We start from the raw sequence: 17,310 nt of genomic DNA on the forward strand, positions 1-17,310 counted from the left end.
ATTAAACTGCCTGCATGTTATCAGAAATGAGCGGGCCACTGTCACTTGATAATGCCCTCATATGCTTGACGACGGGCCATTATCATAATATATTGGGCAGTTTGACAATTGGAAATGTCTTGCCAAAAGTTATTCCCATTGGCTGTTTTCTGGTTTTTACATCACATCAGTTTATACAAAGCCCATTAGAAACTAATTTTTTACACGCTTTTATGTCATAGGTCAAGCTCGGCCATTTTCATCATGGTCATGGTTCTTCATTAAAAAGGTTTTGTTTCCATGGTAATATATGAAGCATATAATGTAGTGGATGAGTGAGTGAGTGAGTTTGGTTTTACGCCGCTTTTAGCAATATTCCAGCAATATCACGGCGGGGGACACCAGAAATGGGCTTCACACATTGTACCCATGTCAGGAATCAAACCGGATCTTCGGCGTGACGAGTGAACGCTTTAACCACTAGGCTACCCGACCTCCCCTATGTAGTGGATGACACTTAGCCGTATGGGCATGACGTGTATTCATGAGCACGGAGTGACATCCATGGCTGGGTTATGGTGATTTAACCATTACCATTGCGGTCATGATTATCAGCATCACAGCGCAAACATCGATTCAGACAGTCACCGACTTGGATGTATTTAGGGCTGATATTATGAAGTGGGCAAACTGTCTCTTGACCATGTTTCTGTTTATTTATTTTCAGACTTTTATATCTCGACTTCCAGCATCATCACTCCCTGGAAAATCTTTCGCAATGGAGGGGAAGAACTTTAAACTTTGACCAATCCAAGTGAAAGATTCCAACGTACAAGCCTCTAGCTGTGATATTACAGACACATCATCCCACCTGCTGAAGCAACATGATCATGAATTATGCTAATACCACATTATGTTAAAACTGCTTTTGTTGAAAAAAGCAGCTAAGAAATGTGTTGTATTTTATGCTGTTTGCACCTAAATTGTATTGCATTTGTACAAAAAGGCCCATGACTTATAAGTACTGAATAAAGTGAAGAACAGAACATGAATGATAATTGCTTCTTACGTGTACAAAATATATTTGCTATTCACTCTAATCATTGGTTGTTACCATGGATGTGATAGTGCAGAGACTGGAATGTGTGAATGTTCATAAAGAGAGTCTCTGCTCTCAGGTCTTGCTTTCCAGTTTAGCTCTCCACACAATTAATGCCATGCGTGGAAACTAGGCAATCTTAGCAGACAACAGGGTGTTTGCAGAGCCCAAGTCTAGTCCCCCCAAGAGAATGCATATTGTCAAAGTTGGAGTATTTGTGTTCTTACAGCATTGGCATGAAACAAGTATTTCACTGTATTCATATTGATAATAGGGTCTTGCAATGACAGTAGTGTATTAAACTTCAGAATATTTGGAAAGATGTAAAATTTAGATTTTATGTAACTTTGCCTAAGATGGCTATGAGCTGGACAAATTAACAAAAAGTGATATTCATGGTTTAAGTTTAAACTTTACATTTTCTAAATTCACGAGGAATATTAAAATGTCAATGTTCAATCATCATTCATGTTAAAGGTACCCGGTATATCCTTGGGTCAATTAAAGAATTAATATATATGTGGTAATTTGTTGATAGTGCTGAAAATCTGTCTCCCACACACAATGTGCAAATCAGTCTTATTGTTCATTGTTGTTGATATTAAGTTCATCAAAAGTTATCTGTATAAAATGCCTTAATTTCTTGAAGACTTGTTTTCCTTTTATTTCACTCAAATGTGGAAATCAACAGGACAGACAGGTTCAATGTACAGGGATCATCACATGACGATGTAGCTGGGGAGCTACTTGCTACACACACCCACCAGAATCACAGAACTTGTGACAGGTCTTGAGATAAATGGTTTTGGTTTGTTTGTTGTTTAACACCGCACTTAGCAATATTCCAGCTATATGACGGTGGTCTGTGAATAATCGAGTCTGGACCAGACAATCCAGTGATTGACAGCATGAACATCGATCCACGCAATTGGGATCAATGACATGCATCAACCAAGTCAGCAAGCCTGATCACCCGATCCTGTTAGTCGCCTTTTAGCAATATTCCAGCAATATCACGGCAGGGGACACCAGAAATGGGCTTCACACATTGTACCCTTTTCGAGAATCAAACCCAGGTCTTCGGCATGATGAGAGAACGCTTTAACCACAAGGCTACCCGACCGCCCCTCTTGGATATTCAGCATTCTATTGCATCATGTGAGGTTACATTGGTTAAATATTTGCATCTCTGCAACCTTGTGATGAAATTTTGTTTTGTTTGTGGTTTAACGACACATTCAATATTCCAGTGATATGATGGTGGTCTGTAAACAATCAAGTCAGGACCAGACAATCCAGTGATTGACATCATGAGCATCGATCCACGTAATTGAGATACGATGACATGAATCAACCAAGTCACCGAGTCCGACCACCCGATCCATTCAGTCACCTTGAACAACAAGCATAGGTAGCTGGGGATCTATATTTATCAAGCATCACACATTATGATGTCACCCAGTGACGTAACTTCTCTCTACACAAACCCGTACTAAGATAAATAAGGACTAAAAATTTAGTTCTTGAAGAAACATTACTACTTTCAGGGGAAAATGTCTAGTCTAGACAATTCACAGGTCTCAAAGTAGGAGTTTAAACTGCATCTTATATTACAGACATGAACAAGAAGCAATGATATTCACCACAATGATATTCAGTAAACAATTGCTGATACTCGTTCCCTTATTCAGTTCCCTCAGTATAGTATGGCTCTGTTCATATCGTAGGTGCTGGGTCCGGCTACACAAGTCACTGCTGATGACTACAGCAGCTCAACAGAGAACGAGACTTGCCCACATCCTTGACCCTTGCCACTGTCCACTGCCTCACACCAGATTCAGTTACGCAGGTATTAAACAACTAGAAAGTGCATACAGCATCACTGGTCAGCATTACCAACAGCTCTTTCTGTAGTCCAGTCCATCCACTTCAGACCATTGTCACAGAAGCTTTCCAATATTTGCTTGTACAAATAATGTCCCATCTTATATCAGCTGTATCCTGAAGCCAGTTGATGCCATTTGTATCAGCTGTATCCTGAAGCCAGTTAATGCAATTTGTATCAGCTGTATCCTGAAGCCAGTTGATGCCATTTGTATCAGCTGTATCCTGAAGCCAGTTGATGCCATTTGTATCAGCTGTATCCTGAAGCCAGTTAATGCAATTTGTATCAGCTGTATCCTGAAGCCAGTTGATGCCATTTGTATCAGCTGTATCCTGAAGCCAGTTGATGCCATTGGTATCAGCTGTATCCTGAAGCCAGTTGATGCCATTTGTATCAGCTGTATCCTGAAGCCATTTTATGCCATTGGTATCAGCTGTATCCTGAAGCCAGTTGATGCCATTTGTATCAGCTGTATCCTGAAGCCAGTTGATGCCACTAGTGTCATGGAGGGGAACGGCCAGCCTAATGACCAGAAACAATGGGGACAATGTCTTCATGTCTTGAGGACAATGTGTTCTTCATTTTTTATTATCTGTGTCTGGTTCAGTTCTATCCTGCAACTGTTCCGCTATCTCATCTAGTCGGTCCTTGTCATAGCGGTCCTTGGCATCATGGAAGTCTTTGGTGAGCTTGTCCAACTGATCGATGTCTTTCAAGGACACCTGACCTGATCCTCTCATGGCTGCCGCAGCCTGGAAGAGACACAACAGGTTGACAGGGTACATTGGTACAAAGGTGAAATAAGGAAGTACAGTTAAAATGTAAATCAAGCACCTATATCTAATGTTATCGCAGCCAAAATACAAGATTATTGCTATGATGTGACAGAGGTAGTATTTTTAGAATTATTAACAATTTTAACTAATGTTTTGATATCTTATTACATTTGTGTTATCAAAGAATATATATTGTCCCATATGTACAGGTAAATCAAACAGTATCACCTTGTACATCAAGTCAAAAGTGTCCACATGTAGAAGCTAATCAGTGCACATTCCTCCATCTTCCAAAGGTCACAGACCCCTGCTTGTTTTACTTACATATCACAGTGAAACGATTTATTCAGTTTTTGTGGATATACCTCAATGATATCAGGTGATGTCCACAACTAAAGATAACACTGTTATGCAATTCCTTCTAGGTGAAGCTTAGTGAGTGAGAGTTTGGTTTTACACTGCTTTTAGCAATATCACGGCAGGGGACCCCAGAAATGGGCTTCACACATTGTACCCATGTCGGGAACCGAAACCGGGTACTGCATACCTTGTATATCAAGTCACAGAGGGAGAAAAGTGCAGTCCTCATCGTACATGCCAATTTCAGAATGGACCGATTTGCTTGTGTATGTTTCTTGTAGTGATGCCATCTTATATCGATGTATCAATACATTTCTAATATCATTACGGTATCTAATGTTGAAACTAATTTAATAATTCACTGATACAGAAATGTTTTCATTCGTTAAATTATCATGGTTAAGATGGATTATAAGAAGGTATATAATTCAATTTAAAAACTTCATGGATCAGCCTAGATAATATTTAGCATGAAAAGTTGATTAATTGCAGGTTGAGATAGGAAAGGTTTTTCTATACATATACAGATTAACTAATTTTGTTATAAATCATATCGCGATACTTTTTTATACTTTCAATATCTCAAGACTAAATATCAATCCATGACACCCTTAGTTTCTTGTAACATCAATATCAAGATGGTCAAAGTTGTATCAGGAGGTAACTGTAATGAACAATTTTGAGGTTTGAACTTCTTTTCTGCCTTACCTGTGATTTATCAGGTTTCCAACCTATGAAGTACATTATTTGAAATGTTGCTGGTACTCCGTCTTCATTTCCATGCATGTCTGCAATGAGGGAAAGTAAGATGTGACAACCTGAACCTGTCCGCTATGAGACAAGTGTTTTCCGCCAGCTTCCGGGGTTTGGTTTGTTTGTTGTTTAACGCCGCACTCAGCAATATTCCAGCTGTATGACAGTGGTCTGTACATAATCAAGTCTGGACCAGACAATCCAGTGATTGACATCATGAGCATCGATCCATGCAATTGGGATACAATGACATGCATCAACCAAGTCAGCAAGCCTGACCACCCGATCCCGTTGGTCGCCTCTTACAACCAGCCATGGGTTGCTGAAGATATAAACTGTAAGCTGTTGGGTGACATCTTCTGAGTCTAGCAGACAGTACCTGCAGTTAGGGATAGAATAATTCTGATTTCTTAACATATATTTATTGGAAAATGTCAAAAAGTTTTGAGAAAATCAGAAAAATGGTACAACCACGATCTTAATATTACTAATCATGCTAATAACTGAGCCAAACCATGACAAAGACATGCAAGGACATGCCTTCAGTTCAGTCCTACCTGCTCATGTTGGTAATTCAGGAATGTGTGGCACAAGACCATAAGTAATCTATGGCAGGGCAACAAAGACCACTGACACTAACAGAAGATGACGCTACCAGATGGGTCAGACATAATCAAACAATATCACAACATCACAGTAAGAAAGGTTGGTAAGGTGAGATACAATAAATGAGGTGTAGTATGAAGTCTTGCACACAAGAAAACAAATGTTGTGATATACTTTTAACAACAAATAAATAAACAATAAACATAAAAACAAATGTAATATAATTTTAACAAAAAATAAATAAAAAATTTACATAAAAAGAATGTTGTGATATACTTTTAACAAAAATAACTAAAATATATACACATAAAAACAAATGTTTTGATATACTTTTAACACAAAACACGTAAAAAATATAAAGAAAAAACAAATGAGATTTCAGTGACCTGGTCTGCATTACCCCATGTTAGTTATAATGAGGAACGAGTGTCACCATTTTGGACATGGCTTAGTGTGTGTTATCATTCCCCAAAGATGTGAATCTGAGCTCATACTGTCAACAACTGGTAAATTATCTAAAGACTGCCATGATACACATGGAATATTGTTGACAGCATAAAACAACCATCTCTCATTATTTTAGTTGGCAATCACTATTCCCAAGAATACGATGAGTACTTTTACAAATTCTTCTTCAAGAACCCTACACTCACCTTTATATATAGCAGCTGCAGCAGCCGTTGTGTCGCGATGTAGCAACGGCTTCCTGTTCCAGGAACAGTTGTTTTCTCCCATACCTAGGAAGAATGAACATGGGGATACAGCTAACCTGTCATCCAACAGGTGAGGTGAAATGGGGTTTAATGTCGAGTTCCCCACTGAGATACCATGCTGCAGTTTAACATGGATACCCCACTCATACACAGTATACTGACTCTGAGCTAACAGTCCTTTTTATCCCTTTAATAACGAGCGCAAGGTAGGATAACAACAAGAACCCTCTTTTAAAGTCTTTTGGTATGATGCAGACAAGGCATCACATCATCGACCTTCCCCTCCGCGGGCAGACCCTCTATGCAATACACCATGGAGGCGGTTCTCATTCAACACCATGTTTCCTTCAAGAAAGGTTTGTATTTTGATGTGCTGCACTGCCTTAGCAGGTAACGGTTATCTGTTCACATTCACGCGATCTCCACAGGGATATGAAGGGGAAACGTTAACAATGCTGGCATAGCTGTAACTGCTAAAAAAGTTAACATTTTGGACTGTTGTTTTACCTTTGAGATCTTGCATGAGTTCGTACATGGATGGGTAGTTGACCACAAGTTCGTCTGTGTCCTGCATTTAGGAATTGGCATGAAATACATACTGGCCATGAAAGTTTCATTTATCACCCAAAATTACATAGGTCGAGTCCTTTACCATGAATATGATTGTTGTAATTAGCTTATAGAACTTATCACAAAAACTCTAGGATGTCAAACTTTAGGATGCAAGTTTAATCTAGGAACATTGCTCATTTGGTTGATGATAAATTTGGGTTTATATGTCAGACATATCAGTGAGTGAGTATGGTTTTACGCCACTTTTAGCAATATTCCAGCAATATCATGGTGGGGGGCACCAGAAACGGGCTTCACACATTGTACCCATGTCGGGAATCAACCCGGGTCTTCGGCGTGACGAGTGAACGCTTTAACCACTAGGCTACCCAACTGCCCCTCAGACATATCAGACATTTGCTTTTAAGTCTTGAGAGAGTGGCCTTGAAATTGACAGGAATGACAAACTGTTAAAAAAGAGTTAGCCACCAGAAAGCATCATCCCCAGATATAGTCATGGTCATGTTGCCTTTGTTAATGTTGCTGACTGGCTGTCAGCTTGCCTACAAATTCAGCTGAAGTCCATAATCTATCAATCCAGCTTGTCATTAATATGATCTTAGGCCTCGTTAATGTTGTCATTCGAGTGGTCAGACAGCAAAATGTCAACATTTATATCATGGAAGCACCACTGTTACATTGTACAACTTGTGTGGGTAATTCACCACTTGAGCAATACTTCTGACTGAAGACACCAGGATTTATTCAGGACTTTCAATGAAGTGCTGGCGGTATTCAAATGGGAAATAAAAGCTTATTTTATCCACAATAAGGATCTATCTTAAACTCTTATTTCCATATTTTAGAATTGCATTCAAATGCAACAATGTAAAATAACTTTAAAAGACTTTATCTATACAATAAACATGTTCAAGTAAAATACAAGTCACCTAAACATAATGACATCCTAAATTGGGAATTCAATTTAGAAATTTTGAAAATATTCATGAAGGTGGGGCTGAATAACGACTTCTCCAAAAGCCAACAAAGGTCCCAAAACCATTTTGGTCAAAACTTTCCCATGCATTATCAAGTACATACGATAGTTAACATGGTGTAGCCAGATCTTGTCAGTAGGTTGCCCAGGTCTCTGACATCAGTGAAAGGGGAGATGTGAGGTGCAAAGCCCTGTACCAAACAAACAAAACTACTTTCATTTCACATGACTTTATATAAGACTGGTCATACTAGTCTCAAACTCATTTTATTACTTGCCCGTGAAGAGATCACCTGTTTAATAAACATACAGCTGTATTACACATTGTGTAATACCAAAACGCGTGCTTATGTACTCTCGGAACACGTTTTACGAACAAATATTGAAAGCTCTCAACTCCCTTGGCTTATTCAACGACATTGCGGGTGGAGATGATAGATCACTGAGAGGAGTTTATGTACACTTGATGACCCCAGCAACCTTGTTGCTAGGCTGACGTCACATGGCATTGTTTCGCTGAGGGATCTTGCAACAAAATTCCACAAATTACGTCATCGGGTACTGTGACGTGATTGTAAACTTTGAGGTGCAAGGCCCCGTTCCACAAGGTGATCGTACTGTAGCGCAACGACAGTCGTTGGTCTAAGTTAAAGTATGTGAGTTGTGATAACCTTAACGCTACAATAATTCTAAAGGTGGACCGTTGTATGGTATTAAATTCATACGTTTCAACTTTTGACATGTTTGAAGTATTACTGTGTTAAACTCAGTTGGATTATGCTGTGGATCGTGTAGGTGTCAGCCTATTCACACTCAACAGTATAATTCTAAAAACGTTATAAATGGCCAGTAATAAATAAGATACTTAACTCGCTCCCGTGTAAAACGTTTTTTATGAAACTCGTGAAAAGTTGTGGTATCTGACTCGCTTTCGCTCGTCAGATACTAGAACTATTCACTCGTTTCATAAAATTGGTATTACACGGGAGCTCGTTTAGTATTCTATATGTATGTAACAGCACAGGACCATATAACTAATACAAACAATAACAAACAAACTCGCAGATGAGGCCATCTGCGAGTTTTTGCGAGTCTATTTATTATTATGAGTTATATGGTCCTGTGGCAACAGCAATGTTTCAATAGATTTGTCTTCAGTATGAGTGTATTACATTCCATAATCTGCTAAATCCACAGGTCAGTACTTTTCATTTGCAGCCATACATGTATACCATGTTATGTATGTCATTAAGAATTTACTTCATATTTTTGTGTTTATGGAGGTATAAATGTAAAAAAATGGTGTGCACACAGCCATAAATGCAAAATAATATTGAAGTCATTTCTTACAAACATGATAAATAAGTTAGTAAAAAATCATAACTTCACACACATCTTCCCGAGGCAAGAGCATCCACTAATCTTTTTATCAAAGTCTTGTTTCCACCCTTGCCACATCAAGCCCACTTTCATGTGCAAAATATGATTGGACTATCACACATATAGATAGTCCAATCAGAGAATGTTTCACAAAATCAACATCCACGACTGGTACACCCTCATATGAAAGTGATTTACCACTGCCTGTCTTTGTTGACACGAATATGTCTTTTTCATCTTTTAACCAAACCCTGCCCCACCCCCACCCACCCCAACCATGTTTTTGTTGTCTGATCGATGAGGTTATCGCCATTTATGTGAAGCTAAATAAGATAAGAACAGCGATCTGATTAGATCTTGCGTTTTCATTACAAGGGGCACAAGTGATCTACGCGAGGTGGCGCCAGGGTCGAGCCAAGAAAAGTGGCCTTGATGTGGCAGGGGTAGAAACTAGGCTTTCATATAGGCTAGTGGACACACTTGCCTCAGGAAGATGCTTCACAGACTGCTTAGGTGATAATTAACATTAAAAAACTGTGATACACAATCAGTGGCATCGATCAGTGCAATAGTTAAACACAAACCCTGCCCATTCTATTGTCAGCTAGCCAGGAAACAGTACTCCACCAGCAGGCATGATGGCCTATGTTAATTTTAGGTTTATGGAAACACAAATAAAACAAATTATTTGGTAAGCCAATCAAATGCTATGGAATCACTTGCAATATATTTATCACTGATGACAGGATTTCATATTCAAAATACATCATTTATTAAGTGATTCAGAAAGGGGACTTCATCTCCCTATCAATCGCTCTCTGGTCATGCCAGGTGGTGATATTTACCCCTTCCTTCTCTGTCTCTGCTAACTGCAGAGATACTCGCAGCTCAAACAGGGTGTCTCCTCCAAACATGCTGCCAATGAATACCCCATCATCCTTCAGTGCATTGTGGACCTACACAGACCAAGTATACAGAAACAAAAAACTCATGGAAAAACAGACACTGAGGTATATATATACAAACTGTTATCAACAGATATGAACACTCTTTCAGATATGCAATATATATCCTTGAAACACTTCACTAACTGAACATGCTAAAAGCTGCATGTTTTAATATCTAGATGGAATTTTTTAAAAAGGAGAAGTTGGAATTGAATGAATCATTATTTCATCAATCATAACCATGCTTTTTGTGAACTATACTGATTGAAAAAAGTTAGGGATCGGGAATATTTTATGGGATATTTATTGAGTTTCTATAAATGTGTATGGTATATGAATATATTTCATGATCTCTACTTTATTTGTTCAGTATATATTCTGCATCAAGCTGCAAAGATTGCTCACTTTGGCAATATAAAAACCCTGCTCTGTTATGTCCTATCTAAGACACAGAATGTGTGAGCGAATGTCAAAGTACGGAATAACAAAAAAGAAAAAGCATTTACTTTTTCAAATATCTTTCTCTTTCCTGTGAATAACAATTTTGATTATACCAAGAGCCTTTAGATTGAACCCATTATCAAGTATACAGCAACTGTACTGACCTGTCTAAAGCATCCAGGCAGGTCATTCACCCAGTGTAGGCTGGAACACCAATGAACACAAGCATCATCAGGTAGCCTCATATGTACTGGATATGTAAAAGCAGCAGTGAATAGAAAATTTTGAATCAGCGAAAGCAATTGTAAGTGTACCTTTCCATTCTTCCAATCTCATGTAAATCAGATCTTAGCTCCCTCTACCGCTTAAGAAAGATCTGAGGACATCCCATTAGGGGTCACGTCAGAACGACCTTTTATCCAACCCATCAGAGTGTCACTTACCTAGATCATGAAAGTGACAGTCGGAATGTGATTTCTAATCATGCAACCTCAAAAACTTTAACACAGGGTATTCAGAACGATAGTTACGGGCTTAACGACTGAATCCATACAATCTAGACCATCTATTAGCCATTCCAGAATGTTCTTTTGTTCAGGTTTCAATTTTTTTATACTATTGATCGGAAACTGATTTAACAATCAATTTATTGACAATATATCAATATTTCTATTTATCATGACACCCCTAATTTCAACGCCTACGTTGGAGCAACCAACAGCGTCACATACGGCAGGGGTAGTCAGGTGATCAGGTCCTGTAGGTCACTATGCACAGGATTACAGAACGTGACCCATTTGTTTTGGTGGCGACGTGACTATGCTGGGATGTGTTCGGGTGAATTGTTTTTAGCAGCTGGAAACTCTTGTTCAAACATATTTCCACATAGGATCAAAAGAAGGAGAAATGCATAGTGTGAGATAGGATAAGTTAAAAAATTAACATTTTGTCTCTAGTCACTTGATATGTCCACCAAACAACTGTGTTGCTGCACAATAACAATGTACCTAAGACTGCTGACAACCATGTCAAGGGAGTTATCTTTGAAAGGAAAATATTCTTCATCAGCAATAACTCGATGGGTAGGAACTTCTGGAGATAATTCACTTTGCATCTGCAATGAGAAAACACAATTCACTGATGACATTCATTTATCTTCTCTCTCAACATTAACAACAGGGTTTTCTTATTTTTCTAACGTTCACAGCCCATTTTGCTACATTTAGGTTGTCAATAGTGTCCAAAGTCAAGAGCAAGTGTTTCATAGACAGCTTCCTATCAGGGGTTACAAAATTACCAACTTTTACTGTACACCATGGTACACATACATGCTGCCTGGCATTTGAAGTTTCTTCAATTTTCATGATTTTCATTTCATTTTGTGTCTCAGCATCCAAAAAGTGAATATTATTTTATGGTGCAATATTCCAGCAATATCACAACAGCCTGTCTTTTAATCATGACTGGGCCAAACAAACCAGTGGTTAATATCTGGGATCCAAACCTGCAGCCAAACAATCCTGAAGCCATGAACTACAAATCAAGCCATCCCCTCATCACAGAAGTAACTGGTGGTTACTGGATGACTCATTACTCAACTCAGTGCTTGAGGTCCTGGGGTCCTTGAGGTTCGCTACAATAGTATTTGAATCTACGGATCCCATAAACTTTTAACATTAGGGCAAAGACAGGGACCCTCGACTTTCATTCTTAATTTCAAAAACTAATGATCCTTACTGTAACATTGTGATGAAAAATACTTTGGGCATTTAAAAACAACTGTGCACCATGACTTTTTATATTTAAGTTTTATCAAGCATGTTTATAGTTTATATCTACCTACCAGTACCCTGTCTGCCATGTCACACTGGTATAATGTCCCAACCATATCACTATAGATGTGCTTTGAGACATGTCCTCGGCCACATCCAAGATCAACAGCAACACCAAACTTTCTGTTAAAAATAAATAAAAATTGAACAGAATTAGAAATGCTAGATGTCAATGGGGACAGTAGGAAAGAGATATATGACAGAATGGTTTTTCTTGCCTCATGTAAACTGGTTGTTTGTTGTGTATTATATTGTATGGGAGCAACTCATCTTTTCCATCATCAGTCATAAGCCTTTTTGCAGTTGTCATTTTACCTTTTAACATCACAAATTCTGTCTGCAACTCTGTATCCAATCTGCAAAAGTATAATGCAGGCAAGTTACAATGGGTGTTTTTAAATATATCATTGTAAAATGACAGTTGGCAGAAAATGATATGTATCCCTTCACCTTGTACAATATAATTAATAAGGACAATGAATTAAAGAATTACATTCTTTATTCAAATATATATAAGTCAGAAGGAATGTGTATATAGTCAAAGACGCAAACCAATGTGACTTGTAGTGTAACCATGGAGTTCTAGATCAGTCTTATCATTAAAAATGTATCCCGTGACTAAACATGGGTGCGGGTAGTCCTGAGGGTACACGGGGTTCCACCCAACCTGAGTACCTGAGTTACCCATCCCAGTCATAGCCGAAGATTCCACTCGTGACTGAAAAGTTTCTTTTCTGAAGCTATTTTGCATTCACCATTATTTCATTTGCACACGTAATGTGACGTCACCTTGATTAGTAGATTAAGTAGCAGATATATAGCGCTATGTACGATAGCACAGTACAGTAATAATTACATCATCATGAATGAGACTCACCTCCTCCTTTAAATACTCATAAACTCGATAATCTTCCATCAAAGCCGTTCTGTTTTTCTGTATCCGTTTCGCTTTCCTGTCAAACACATTCATAGGACTGTCAGATTGGCCGGCCATACCCCTGCACGACAGTCCAGAGTTGAACTGCGACCGCCATACTTTCCACGAAGAGCGTGCATGGGCAACGCGACACCACGTTTGTGATGACAGCGATGTAACTCTACCGAGGTGGACGCTCATTATGAAATATTTCCTATTCTGTTATCTGGTGGAAGTTATAATTCAACAATGATGTCTCTATAGACCAAAGGGATGTTAGAATCAGGTAAAACATAAGTCGAAAGGGCATCTGCTGAAGCAAAAGGAAGTCGATACCAAACATACCCCAGTGAACTGAAGAGTGCCAAAATTATCTCCCTTAGCTTGCGGCGGGAGAAAGTTTAATTATGAAATATATACGTTTCTGAGCGTGGTATTAAAAGTTATGAAATACGGGTAAAATGTTACTATAGGTTGTTTGCATTACTTGTAAATCTCACGGTTTATTTGATCTTGTCATTTTAGATTATGGGAGTGCCATATATATGACCTCTGGCATGGGGTAAATGTTGGAACCCAGTGAACATGTAAATAACCGGAATTGTTTCTTGCTGATCAATGTAAAAGAAACGGTTGCCCAAAACACGTACAATCGTTCTGGCTCAGTCGTGCCATCTAGAGTCGCTTAATATCAGCACCATGTCAGTGTTCGCGGATCTCACAATCGGGGTCAACGTCATTAAATTATGTCTTGTTCAACATGCACTCCCACATTAAGTCGACACTCGCTGTTGTTCCATTGGCATTAAAACCAAAAAAGGCCCACTGTAATACCAACGCAATTTCTTTAGAAAATAAATATTTTATTTAAAACTGATATTCTAAATATTACATAGCACTTCCGTATTACTCCTTTGCATTATTTATGGAATAGAACGGGCCGCTACGTCTTCACGCAGTTTCACTGGAATGTCTTGAGTCACTGGTGTGTAAATCATTTCAGATTTTCCGAAAATACTCCACATGCTAACCGATAGTACTCAGGATGTATCTTCACTGTCGGTGTCCTTTCAAGTACTTCTTCCCGAGGGTCACCTTCACACATCCGAAACCTGCTCGGTGAAAGCCTAGGAAATGGGCCTGGGTCTTCACGTCGAAGTTCTTACTGATGATGACGCGCGAACCACGAAGAGTACTTTCATGGAAGCCTCCCATGACATATACTTGTCCCCTGTGCTGACACACCTCAAAGTCCACACATCCGTCGAGCTCGGACAGACTTGCCTTACAGATGAGTTTGTCTTCTGTGAACTGCTGGAGACCGTATCTTGAGACAAGGTACACTACGTCATCCACAGCGAGGGCGCGAATCTCAGTGGCGGGACTGGGGATGGAATGTAGGACGCACGATCCATCTTTGGAGGTGTCGTAGTACTGGGTCGTCTTGACGTGATTCCCGTATTGGTCAACGCCGCCGAACAGGTAGATCTTGTCGTGGATGACGGCAACTGCTGGTTTCTGTACGGGGACTTGGAGTGTTCCGGAACAGGATTCCCAAGCATCACTGGACACGGAGAACTTGCTGATGGAGGAGACCATTCCGCCGAACACGCCCCTCCCGTCGAACCACAGACCGCCGACCAAGTATAGGTGATCACCAACCACAGCTGAAGAGTGGGAGCATCTCTGCTCGGGAAGGCTGTTCTCACTTATCCATCTGTTCTTGTCAAATCTCTGGAGCCGTTTGCTGGTCAAAGTCCCACCGCTGACGAAGATGGACGAGCCATGGGCACTTGTAGCAAAGTCGAAGCCTGGGTCTTGGGGCAGCGAGGCGAGCTTGTACCAATGGTTGGACAAGAAGCTGTAGCCATGGACTGTTCGTGAGGTGGTGTAGGATTGATGAAGCACGACGTTGGCGCGGATGAACTCTCTGGTGTGTTTAGGGGTAGTCTGTATGTTACCTTGATGTTGAACTCTCCGGTGCTGGGTGACGGGCGTCTGCGGTGTGGTCAACGATGACACTGTCGCTGATGTTGCCGATGAACCATCATGTTGCCGATGCTGTTCGATGTAGCCGCCAATGACAATTATGATGTCTTCCACGCCAGCTGATGCCCTGGGGACAGTGGTCGAGGAAGAAAACTCGGCCCTCCTTCCCGGAAGTAGCTGATAGGCCTTGGCGTTTTCAACTAACCGGTGACATGACTTGTTGCGGATGAGGACGTCGTTGGAGGTGAAGTAGTGAAGGAGATAGTGGGGATTGATGAAGGGGAGGCGGACACTAGCTAACACTGTGGACAGATTGCTTTTTCTTGAAGATGGATGGTGCCTCATCCATTTCATCACAGCCTCGAAGACAAATTCCTCGCTCGGGACTTTAAGCTTATCCTCTCTCAAAATAACGCTCAGTTCATCCGCCTTCAGTGCTATGAAGGATTCGGTACTAACAACGTTATCAAAGTGAGCCACAATCCACTCGAAGGCAATGGTCTGAAGATCTGTCAGCTGTTTCATCCTCGCCGTTCTCCATACTTCAATGCTTGTGTCTGACGTCATGTGGTCGCCCAGGTAACGTTCGCACTCGCGCTGTAGTCTTTCCATGCCGAGCTTCAAAGACGCAAACAGGATGTCCGCTGCGTTGTCTCGGGTCAGCACTATGTCTTCGCCGTAGATGTAGTCGAGAAGGATGGTGAAGATGCTCAGGTCAATGCCCCGGATCATCATCTTGCCGGTGGAGTTCTCGGTGTCACCAAGTGCGGTTTTGAAGAAAGAAGACGCTGAGCACAGTACGAGGCGATGACAGCGATGGTCTTGACCTTTTACGACAATGTTGACGTCACAGAATTTTCCGTCAGCGCGGGCTCGCAGCACAGCAGAACTCAGGTCAAGGGCAAAGGACATGCGTCGTATCACTTTTCGGTTCTCCTCCCTGAAGAAAGAAATTGTGATAAGATTTCGTGACAATTTACAGTTGTGATATGGCAGTCTTTGGGATTTCTTCCAATTCCTTCCGGGGGCACGGGTGGCCAGTCGTCTATGGGCCGCGATTCGCTGAGCAGAGTTGCGTCCCTTGGGCACGCCAAAAAAACCTATCATTGTGGGTTCGAATCCCGGTTCGCCCCGATTATGATTCAAGGTTTGTCAGCACCATACCCGTGCTCGTGGGTTTCACCGAAGTGGTAAACGTCTGAGACCTGCATCACTTCGGGCTTTCCTCCCACATTAAGCTGACACGCCGCGATATAACTGGAATACTGTTAAAAGCGGCGTCAAACCCAACTCACTCACTCACTCCAATTCCTTCCTAAAGGTTGTGTTAATTGTAATTTGGTAAAAGATATACACCTATGTTGGATGGTGGTTAAAGTAAAACAAGACCCGTGAAGATCCGGGGTAGAATAGGTCTGCAGCAATCCATGCTTGGCGTAAAAGGCGACTATGCTTGTCGTAAGAGGCGACTAATGGGACCGGGTGATCAGGCTCGCTGACTTGGATGATGCATGTCATCGTATCCCAATGGCGTGGATCGATGATCATGTCAGTCACTAGATTGTCTGGTCCAGACTCGATTATATACAGGCGGACGTCATATAGCGACGTTAAACAACAATCAATCAAGTTAAACAAAAAGTGAAATGCTTTAGCGATAGTGAACTATTTGAAACGGGTGTTGTGTTTTGGACCTTACGTTTGCAGTGCTTCGGTGACCGTTGTCAGCCTAATAGCGTTTTGAAAACGTTTACTTGCAATGTTTTGATCCAACCAAAACAAAGTACAGTTCATTTTGCCGGGCATTTTATATAATTTATATCATTAGGATAAATGCAAATACTTATTTTGTTGTTTAAAGCCGCACTCGGCAATATTTCAGCATTATGAGGGCGGTCTGTAAATAATCGAATCTGGTCCAGACAATCCAGTGACTAACATCATGGATGGATATCATGAGCGTCAATCCATGCTAGATACGATGATATGCATCAACCAAGTCAGCGAGCCTGAACACCCGAATGTAAAAGAAAAAATTCCTTATTTCTAGAATGTTCACACACCATACACATTCACTCTGAATTC

General features: G+C 40.5%; 3 protein-coding genes across 3 annotated transcripts in view; 1 reads left to right on the plus strand and 2 right to left on the minus strand.

Annotated features, from left to right (window-relative positions):
• Positions 1-1,723, plus strand: part of LOC124134812 (threonine aspartase 1-like) — an 86,243-nt gene extending 84,520 nt beyond the window's left edge. The window contains exon 13 of the mRNA XM_046499859.2: positions 707-1,723. Coding sequence (XP_046355815.2) covers positions 707-784 — 78 coding nt within the window. The 3' untranslated portion in view covers positions 785-1,723. The remainder of the gene's footprint in view (positions 1-706) is intronic.
• Positions 1,724-2,105: 382 nt separating this feature from the next.
• On the minus strand, positions 2,106-13,571 carry LOC124134816 (arginine-hydroxylase NDUFAF5, mitochondrial-like). The gene is made up of 11 exons (XM_046499861.2): positions 13,198-13,571; positions 12,636-12,676; positions 12,332-12,443; positions 11,496-11,602; positions 10,653-10,692; positions 9,946-10,056; positions 7,825-7,911; positions 6,679-6,739; positions 6,112-6,195; positions 4,808-4,887; positions 2,106-3,715 (listed from the first exon to the last, which is right to left on the minus strand). The coding sequence occupies exons 1-11, from the start codon at positions 13,435-13,437 to the stop codon at positions 3,542-3,544; spliced, it is 1,137 nt and encodes a 378-aa protein (XP_046355817.2). The 5' UTR covers positions 13,438-13,571; the 3' UTR covers positions 2,106-3,541.
• Positions 13,572-14,191: 620 nt separating this feature from the next.
• Positions 14,192-16,137, minus strand: LOC124134770 (kelch-like protein 29). The gene has a single exon (XM_046499807.2). It carries the CDS (start codon positions 16,135-16,137, stop codon positions 14,290-14,292), a length of 1,848 nt encoding a protein of 615 aa, XP_046355763.2. The 3' UTR covers positions 14,192-14,289.
• Between the last annotated feature and the right edge of the window lie 1,173 nt (positions 16,138-17,310).

Source organism: Haliotis rufescens, unplaced genomic scaffold (genome assembly GCF_023055435.1).
Source record: "Haliotis rufescens isolate VD_foot unplaced genomic scaffold, xgHalRufe1.0.p SCAF_3, whole genome shotgun sequence".
Classification (NCBI taxonomy): domain Eukaryota; kingdom Metazoa; phylum Mollusca; class Gastropoda; order Lepetellida; family Haliotidae; genus Haliotis; species Haliotis rufescens.

Coding starts and splice junctions, on each gene's coding strand:
- LOC124134816 (XM_046499861.2), bottom strand. CDS start 13,437: ATGAGCGTCCACCTCGGTAGAGTTACATCGCTGTCATCACAAACGTGG. Junction 11,603..12,331: donor ACATGGCAGACAGGGTACTG/GTAGGTAGATAT, acceptor TTCTCATTGCAG/ATGCAAAGTGAATTATCTCC. Junction 10,057..10,652: donor TGCCTGGATGCTTTAGACAG/GTCAGTACAGTT, acceptor TGGTCTGTGTAG/GTCCACAATGCACTGAAGGA.
- LOC124134770 (XM_046499807.2), bottom strand. CDS start 16,137: ATGTCCTTTGCCCTTGACCTGAGTTCTGCTGTGCTGCGAGCCCGCGCT.